This window comes from Nannobrachium achirus (genome assembly GCF_963921795.1).
Source record: "Nannobrachium achirus genome assembly, chromosome: 14".
In the NCBI taxonomy this organism is placed as follows: domain Eukaryota; kingdom Metazoa; phylum Chordata; class Actinopteri; order Myctophiformes; family Myctophidae; genus Nannobrachium; species Nannobrachium achirus.
In genome coordinates this window covers 7214548-7224304 of record NC_137821.1, presented here as the reverse complement: position 1 = coordinate 7224304, position 9757 = coordinate 7214548, and the positions used below count along the sequence as shown (strand labels likewise).

The window sequence follows — 9757 nt, the reverse complement described above, 5'->3', positions numbered from 1 at the left end:
ATGCCAGCCTGCCGGTTGCCCTGCCAGCCTGAGTGCCCTCCTTGCCCGCTCCAGCCAACGCCAGCTATCCTCGTTTACCTCCCCTGTGTAAATAAAAACCTTGGACTTTGTTTTGTTGTGTCGTGTCTACTTTTGGTGTGTGTGTGTGTGTGTGTGTGTGTGTGTGTGTGTGTGTGTGTGTGTGTGTGTGTGTGTGTGTGTGTGTGTGTGTGTGTGTGGGTGTGTGTGTGTGTGTGTGTGTGGGTGGGTGGGGGGGAGGTGTTTTCATTAGTGCACAGTGTGATCTGTCAAATGTGATATACGTAATCATAACTGTGCCGTGTCTATAAACGTTTAGGGCTGTCATGATGATATGTCATCAGTAGCGTAGTGTGCTGTGAAGAGGTGGACTATCAGGCCTGTGTCAAATATCTGTGAGGAGGGTTAAGGTCACAGAGGTGGTGTAGAAATGGCTGGGGATGGATGTTACGACTACCTTGAACTTCAAGACGTCTACGATGATAGCGAGACGGCGACAACAGCTCGGGGAAAAGGTCTACAGAAGTTACTGCAGTCTGGTAAGAGATGTTACTACCACCAAACAACACCCAACAACAACAATAACAAAATACTCTTTAAAGCAGGGGTCTTCAACAGGGGGTCCTCAGAGTTACTACAGGGGGTCCTCCAAATCTTTTTTTTCTCCTTTTTTATATTAATCACTTGAACCCTAGTGTCCATATTCCGAGAACTTTAGACAAAAATAGCAGATCTACAAGCTTGTGAGCTTGTAGATCGGCTATTTTTAGCAAAGAGCTTTGGTGTAGAGGGGAAAAAGTACGGAGTGAAAGGTCAAGTTCATTATGTATTGATGGTTCAAGTGGTTAAATATCTGAAAACACAAATTGACATGAATCCTAAATACACTGATGATTGTGCTGTCAAACAATGAAACTATATGGAATCTATGAACAGGTTGTGGGGTCCCTGCTTCATCTCTCTCTCGACTAAGGGGTCCTTCGCCTGAAAACGTTGAAGACCCCTGCTTTAAATGGTATAATGGGTTTTAAAGGGTTTAATGATTATAGCTGATCTCACTCCCTCCTTTTCCCACACGTGTGTGCGTGCGTGCGTGCGTGAGTGAGTGCGTGCGTGCGTGCGTGCGTGTGTGTGTGTGTGTGTGTCCTCCAGACATAAGACTGAACAGGCGGGTTGGAGTTGGTGTTGGATTGTTTTGTGCTGTGCTGACTCTTCTCATCATTGCTATCCCTCTCTACCTCTGTAAGTCACCAACATTCATAGACAATGTTGTATTATTATTATTATTATTGTGCGGAGGAGAACTAAGCTCCAACATCTGGCTTTGTCCTGGCTCTGAAGCGTGTCCTACACCTGGCCTACATCTTTGGCACAAAGCGCTCAAAGTTTGTTGTAATAGGGATGGGACAATATATATATATATATATACACAATACACCGGTATATATATATATATGTCACAGTTTCTTTGAGTTTCAGTGAAATTGAGAACAGGAGCGCTCGTCGTGCGGTGCGGGGCGGAACAAGCGGTCGCTTTGATCCACAACAACCACAACGACAACGTAGCGCTGGCAGGAATGATAGCTCCTCAGGGTTAGGGTTAGGGTTAAATCGCGATTGACGTTATAATCGCGAAAATCAAAATATCCCCAACATCCATTATCTTGGTGCAGAACATTTGCCAAAAAATAGGCGATCTACAATTTCACGACGCGTCGCAACACAACGCGTTGTGAGCTTGTAGATCGGCTAATTTTTGGCACAGAGATTTGGTAGAGTGTGAAAAAAAGACTGTATAAAGTACGTAGATTATAAGTACGTTTTACCCATTGAGGGTTTAAATTGTACTGGATATGCTCGGCAAATAAAATGTGAATGGATTCCTGTGCATGACAGAGGACATTACCATGATGAACGATAATATCGCCGTACAAACATGTTGATCGTGTAGTGTGTAATTCATTTACATCATCTTTCCATAGAGCACCTATAGCCCAGTGAAAGCTTTTTTCATACTTCACGATAAACGTACTGTACATAACATTGCAAAATTGCACAAAGGGCTGCGGAAAATGGAGTACAAAATGGAGTACAAAATGCTAAAAGCCCATGGAAGATAATGAATGACGATGATGTAAACAATATGTGAATGTCACATTCAACACAGCCTACCTGGTATAAACAAACATAGATGAGACACCCAGTGGTCATCTGCAGCACTGCAGCTTACAGTACACACATCTGTAACACAGAGAGAACATGATTAATATAAAGTATTGTTTGCATCAGAGTTGTCATGCTCCTACATAGCCCTAGAATGTGTCCGATGTTCGGTCGATTGACACTCTGTGTAATCCCTCAAATCTGGAGCCATAGAACGATCCCTATCTGTGGCGGTTAGCAGCTAATCTGCGCGTTAGTTGTGAACTCACCCAATAATCTATTCCTCAGCCTGGGAGAAAGATATTGTCCTGTAGTGTCATATCCATTTGAAAGTTCTGTATAGATCCAATTGACAGGTGCTTGTGATTGACGTGGGGTGACTAATCACACCACCTGCGTGATTGTGTTCCCCGTAAGTTTATGCTTCCCAAAGGAAGTTTTGATATATTCAGTCCAGCAGTCATTTCAGGCCCCTCGCCCGGTCGGAAAGTCGTCTGTGTTGGCTTGTGGATAAGTGGAGATATTTTACAAAGTACACGTTTTCAGCCAGAACTTTCAAATGGATATGACACTACAGGACAATGTCCTTCTCCCAGGCTGAGGAATAGATTATTGGGTGAGTACACAAGTAACGCGCAGCACTTTAGTGCCGCGCAGATAAGCTGCTAACCGCCGCAGATAGGGACCGTTCTATGGCTGTGATCTGAAAGATCACAGACATTCTAGGGCTATCTCCTACAGTAGCTGCAGCATGAAACGCACTTCCTCTGCAGAGGCAAACTACAGTGTGCACAAAGGGACATTGCATGCAGCTGCGATGTCCGTCCACCAGGTGGCGTTAAAACTATGCAGTATGATATATTGAAAGGCAAGCACATCGATTTTGTAGAAATTAACATAGGGACATTTCTAACTCTGTTACACCCCCAGGGTCACATTGGCCAAAATGTGTGAAGCTTAATGAAATCAACGTATAAATAGCCCCACTCACTTCTCACATGTGTGATTTTTATTATCACTAGTAGTTGTAGAAATGACTGTAGTAGCTAAAATAGTTATATCAGCATTGGTAGGCTACGGTAGTTATTATGGTCAGGAGTGCATCTGTCTGTCTGTCTGTCTGTCTGTCTGTCTGTCTGTCTGTCTGTCTGTCTGTCTGTCTGTCTTTCGGTGAGCATCAAGGTCACAACAAAGGTGACTGCATGACTGCAAGTAGAAAAGTGACCGGCTTTCATTCCCTGCCATACAATACTTGATAGCTCGCAATTGACTTGCTACAGCTGTGAAGTGTTTTAATCTCCCATTTTGTGAATATTGTTTCCCCACAGATCAGTCCAACTTGGTGGAGAGAGCACAACTCGTGAGCAGTTACAACCAATTGCAAGCCAGAACCAACAACCTGACTGAAGAGAGGGACCAGTTGCAGACCGGTTTTAACCGGTTACGGAGTGGACACAGTAACTTAACCGAACACACCTACCAGTTACAGGCCAGTTTCGACCGGTTGCAGACCAGACAAAACCAGCTGACTGCACAGAAAGACCAGTTACAGACCAGCTTTAACCAGTTACAGACCAGTTTTGGTCAGCTGCACGCCGGTTTTGACCCATTACAGGCCAGTTTTGATCAGTTGCAGACCAGACATAACCAACTGACTGAACAGAACCATCAGTTACAGGCCAGTTTTGACCAGTTGCAGACCAGACATAACCAACTGACTGAACAGAACCATCAGTTACAGAGCAACTTTGACCAGTTACAGTCCAGTTCTGACAAGTTACAGACCACTTCTGATCATTTACAGGCCAGCTTTGTCCAGCTACAGGCCAGACATGAAAACCTGACTGAACAGAAAGACCAGTTACGAAGCAGTTTTGACCAGTTACAGAGCAGTAGTGACCAGTTACAGACTCGTTTTGACCAGTTACAGACTCGTTTTGACCAGTTACAGACTCGTTTTGACCGGTTACAGACCAGGTACAACAACGTGACCGAAGAGAGAGCTGACCTGAAGAGAAGGCTCTGTGGTCAGTGAGACATCACTGTTTTTATTCATTGTTATATCATGTTGTTGATCAAAACAAAGTGGCTAAAATTATTGTTTTGTTTGTTAGAATCACCTGGATGGCAGAAATTCGACAGAGGTTGTTATTACATCTCTTTTGAGAGGAGAAACTGGGCCGAAAGCAGGCAGTGGTGTAGAAACAGAGACTCTGACCTGATTGTCATAAACAGCGAAGACAAACAGGTATGGTGTGTGTGTGCATGTGTGCACGCGTGTGCGCGTGCGTCCATTTTGGTGAGAAAGAGGAGGTGACAATCATTTTCATTTTCAAGAAACGTGTCATAAGGGTAAAGAATACAGAAAGAAACACATTAAACATCAGATAACAAGAAGGCTGAATATCAAATATTCAAATTTCAAATACATAATGGAGTATGGTTAAAAAAAGAAAAAGGAGAAAAAAAAAGAAAGAAGAAATATAATACTTCTTTCTCTCCAGGGCTTTGTTGAGCGTGAAAACAAGAGAGTGTGGCTGGGTTTGACGGACAGAGAAGGATCGTTCCAGTGGGTGGACGGCACACCACTGACCACACCAACGTAAGACTGACCATCTTCATTTTACCTTCATTCTTCTAAATGCTATTAAATGTTATTGTCCAAGTGTAGGGCTGTCAAAATTATTACATAATCGTCTAATCGTGATTATTTCACATTATCGCAATTATTTTGTCATAATCGTCATAATCGTGATTCGTGAATGTTGAAAAATGTCCGAAATAGTGGAAATAGCAGATCTACAAGCTCACAACGCGTCGCATCGCAACGCGTTGTGAGCTTGTAGATCGGCTATTTCCACTATCAAAGTTATTTTTTAAGTAGTAAGTTGTAAAATATGTCAGTACTTTCTTTGTATATATGTGTCATATCTACCATACAACTTCAAAGCCTAAAAGCCAAACAGAAATGTAATTATCAACGACAAAAACACAATTAAATCGTTAATCGACAATTATTTGAGTGACAACTAATCGTCATTTAAAATGTCATATCGTGACAGCCCTATCCAAGTGCATGCCGAGGCGCGCTCTTGTGTTCAACCAAACCCTTGCACTTTATTGTGGTTAAGGGCCGTCCTAAGTGCAACAAAGTATTTCCTTTGCATTGTGATAGGAGCAACTCATATTAAGTGATGGTGGAGAAAGTACAACATGTCCTTAAAGTAAAAGTATCAACACGGCAATGTAGAACTATTCTGTTACAAGTTAAAAGTCTGGAATTAAAAATGTACTCGAGTCAAAGTACAAAATTAAGTATTGGTATCACACCAAAAGTATAAAGTACTTATTATGGAGAACGTGCAAGTTTCCAAAATGTATAAAAATAATAAATATCTATAGAAAAATCATTGTGAAAATGGTTGAAAAACAAGGAGGTTTAGAGTTAAACATGACCATCCTTGCCAGGGTTCTGTAATGAATTAACCCATTTAGGCCCAGAATTATTGCGAGCTTGTAGATCTGCTATTTTTGAAAAAGTCGTGAAAATGTCTGGGTTTGCCAACATTACTTCTGAGACTCCTACATCCAATCCCACATATACTGTGTGCACACCCCCAGGCAAGGTCTGTGTGCAAATCTTTGAATATATGTATTTTTAAAGCGAACTTTTGTAACTCAAATTCTGCTTCTGTGTGGTCCCTGGAACTAGATATTTTGAGATGGGGGTCCGTGGCCAAATAAATATCATTTTGGGGGTCCTTCACATGAAAGAATTTGAGAACCACTGACATAGTAGTCTCTCAAGAACAGAATAACTGTGCTCCAGTTAAGCAAAAAGGACCTTTTCTTTGACGATGGCTGGCCAGATTGCTGACATAGAAACATAGGGTTTTTAAAAAAATCTTAGAAGGATTCAAAAGACACTTATAGAATCGGGTAAAAATTCTAATTTTCAAGATTTTTCAAAAACGGCAGATCTACAAGCTCGCAGCCGCGCTGTGAGCTTGTATATCTGCTATTTTTCAATAGTTAAAGCATAAAATAATGATACACAATAATGTGTAGGCCTACCCGTTCTGTAATGAATGAAACGTTCCTATACTTCTCCAGGTACTGGCGCAAGCACGAGCCGACTAAAAACGGACACTGTGTTGAGTGGTATGACGGAGCCCTGCCGGCGTATCCAGAAAGAGGCTGGGACGACAAACCGTGTTCCGACAGTTACCGGTGGATCTGTGAAAGACTTCTGGACTGAAATGATCATTTTCACTATAGGTATTATTAGTTACTGTAGCTTTGTGTGTAGTCTAGGACAGTGGTTCTCAAACTTTTTTGTCTCAGGGCACCACATAAATATTTGTTTTAATCCGAGGCACCCCTACATTAGAGTTCTCAACGGGCCTGAAAATTAAGGCCCGGCCCTAACTGGGCCCGAGTGGGCCGGCCCGAAGCCCGGCCCGACCCTAACAATTATCATCATTTTCGGCCCGAAAACCCGAAAGCCCGAGAGAGAGAGAGAGAAAAAAAAGAAACGTTGCCACTCGCCAGTAGGCAGCTGGCAGCACCAGTGTCTCAAATTACAACAGTGAGAGAATGCACATATAATAGTTGGCGAAATGGCAACTTCACGTGTTAAATTGTTCATGAAACATGCAAGGTTCTGCACAAAATGTGCTAACGTTAAATCCCTGTTGTTGTCAACAGTCAATCTCAATCATACAGCTCTCATCCTCTCTCCCCCTGCCGTCGCTGCCTGCGTGATTTATGTTTCGTCCTTTCAACGGTCACGCATCAAACACAGGCAGCTGGCTCGACAGATCTATAAACCCAAAACGTGTTCATCTAGCTTGCATTCTGGGCTTGCAGATCTGTTGTTTAGTGCACGACACGGTCGACACCACCTAACCACCATGCTTAAACATACACAACTCAGGCAACAAGCAGCGGCACGCTGCGGCTGTAAACCCTTTAATATAAATGCTCACAGCAGCAGCAAAGGACACTTGATTAACCAGAAAGCATAATGGAATTATTAATATCTTACCAGAGGAGATGATCGTCTCTATAAGGTAAGAGGATGTCAACGTATGGTGCTTTTAGGTTGATCATGTTGATGTTGTTGTAATACAATCCTCTTAAGTCCTTGTCAATAATATCCAGGTTGGTTCCGCTTTTAAACTACTTTAAACTCTTGGATTTATACTTATTACAAACTTGTGAAATTGTCTGCTGCCTTTTAATTTAACATGCAGCTCTGCTCGAAACTTTCATCGTAGCCGCTCAACACAGAGCTAACGGTGACTCGCTGCTGTGCTGTGAATTTCCGTATATCCAAAGGTTTCGATTGTGACGTCATCACAACAACCAGACTGCTCTATGAGACTGATAGACTATACTTCCGTATGCGTCACCTATTATCCTTGGTCCATTGGTTAGGAACTTAGCCAGGCTGCAGTGCTGCGCTGAAAACAGTTAGACAGCGATATGCGCCTGTTCTCTGTTGCTTGAGTGACGGAGCCCGGGGCCCGGCCCGGCCCGACTAATTATTATAATTTTTGGGCCCGGCTCGGCCCGATAACGTTGGGTCGGGTCGGGCTCGGGCTGAATTTGAGAACTCTACCCTACATTATGATTTTCACTCCCAGCACCTTATATTTATAGCATATCGTCGTTGTCGGGTGGAAACCTTGTATGTCCAAAACCGTTCGTTTTATCATCTCTAAAATGTAATAAACTAGTGAAAACAAGCACAGTGCTTGTAGATCGTCTGTTTTCACTAGTTTTGTGCGACGGTCTTGAATGATGAAGCAGGGCTTTGCTTTACCAAAAGACGTACACATTTGAAACTTGGAGATACAAGGTTTCTGCCCGAAAGTGACGATATTTAATGATTATGTTGCGAGGAAAAGGTTGAGATAATAGCCATTTTGGTTAGAACTGACTGAAAATAACTTTGTACTTAAAGTTTAAAATGATACTAAATATTTTTTCCAAATAAATTCCAAATATTATCAAATGATCTCGTGGCACCCCTGGACTGCCGTCGCGGCAGGGTGCCCCGTTTCTTCAGAGCAGGTTAAAACCTTGCACCTCTGAAGAAGGCCCTCGTGCCGAAACGCATCAGCGTTCAGAATAAAAAGCAACTTTTTTTTTAACAATATATTTATTGAGTTTTTTTTTCTTTTTTAACATATAAACATATATATATTTGTTTTTCAAACATAAAACAAAAACAATCCCGTAACAAAACCACAAAACAATATAAAGAAAAACAACAACAACAACACAATTAAAAAAATATACAATAATAACAATTTACATATTTTCTTTTGACATACAGAGCACACATACCAACAACACCCAGATTCCCATGCCACAAGGCCGGGTAAGTGGCTGCAGAGGGAAAACGTCTACCCTACTCCCGGTTCTTCCATCAAATGCGAAAGATCGTTGCCCTTGACATAATGAATAAAATTCCCCCATATTTTCTCAAATAACTCTTGTTTGTTTTTGAGAGTGTATGTGAAATAAAATGCAACTTAACATCTGAGCCCGTCTTGTATTCTCATTCTGGTGTGCTGCTTTTTCCACTCATGTGGATCCTTGAATTCAGTTGTACCTAGAGCTAAATGCACTGCCCAAATCAGTGGCAGCAATCAGAGGAAGCACACCTGTTCTCATCTCCTTATGATTATTTTGGGGGTCACGACCTGAAAAGGTTGAGGACCACTGGTCTCGGACAGGGGTTCTCAAACTTTTGTTTTTGTTTTTCTCAGGTCACCCCTGTAAATAACTTTTTCATCCAAAGAACCCCTGAATTACACTGTATAATTTTACATTCTTATGTCATATTGCGGTACGCAAATATGCAAAATCAAAAATCTTTCCCCCTACAGCAGGGGTGGGCAACATTGATGATGGCGAGGGCCACTCTATTTCCAGCTTCACTCCAGAGGGCCACTATATTTCCACCTTCACTCCAGAGGGCCACTATATTTCCACTCCAGAGGGCCACTATGTTTCCACCTTCACTCCAGGGGGCCACTATATTTCCACCTTCACTCCAGAGGACCACTATATTTCCACCTTCACTCCAGAGGGCCACTATATTTCCACCTTCACTCCAGAGGGCCACTATATTTCCACCTTCACTCCAGAGGGCCACTATATTTCCACCTTCACTCCAGAGGGCCACTATATTTCCACCTTCACTCCAGAGGGCCACTATATTTCCACCTTCACTCCAGAGGGCCACTATATTTCCACCTTCACTCCAGAGGGCCACTATATTTCCACCTTCACTCCAGAGGGCCACTATGTTTCCACCTTCACTCCAGAGGGCCACTATGTTTCCACCTTCACTCCAGAGGGCCACTATGTTTCCACCTTCACTCCAGAGGGCCACTATGTTTCCACCTTCACTCCAGAGGGCCACTATATTTCCACCTTCACTCCAGAGGGCCACTATATTTCCACCTTCACTCCAGAGGGCCACTATATTTCCACTCCAGAGGGCCACTATGTTTCCACCTTCACTCCAGGGGGCCACTATATTTCCACCTTCACTCCAGAG

At 42.7% G+C, this 9757-nt stretch overlaps 1 protein-coding gene across 1 annotated transcript; it reads left to right on the top strand.

The window, feature by feature from the left end:
* The first annotated feature begins 294 nt into the window (after nt 1-294).
* LOC308297709 (uncharacterized protein) lies at nt 295-8734 on the top strand. The gene is made up of 7 exons (XM_080741262.1): nt 295-557; nt 1171-1260; nt 3510-4208; nt 4296-4429; nt 4686-4783; nt 6295-6459; nt 8525-8734. Exons 1-6 carry the CDS (start codon nt 449-451, stop codon nt 6437-6439), a joined length of 1275 nt encoding a protein of 424 aa, XP_080597388.1. The 5' UTR covers nt 295-448; the 3' UTR covers nt 6440-6459; nt 8525-8734.
* Nucleotides 8735-9757: the final 1023 nt, after the last annotated feature.

Excerpts from the sequence above, each read along its gene's own strand:
- LOC308297709 (XM_080741262.1), top strand. The coding sequence starts at position 449 with ATGGCTGGGGATGGATGTTACGACTACCTTGAACTTCAAGACGTCTAC. Across the intron at positions 558-1,170 it reads ACAGAAGTTACTGCAGTCTG|ACATAAGACTGAACAGGCGG; the intron begins GTAAGAGATGTT and ends TGTGTCCTCCAG. Across the intron at positions 4,430-4,685 it reads TAAACAGCGAAGACAAACAG|GGCTTTGTTGAGCGTGAAAA; the intron begins GTATGGTGTGTG and ends CTTTCTCTCCAG.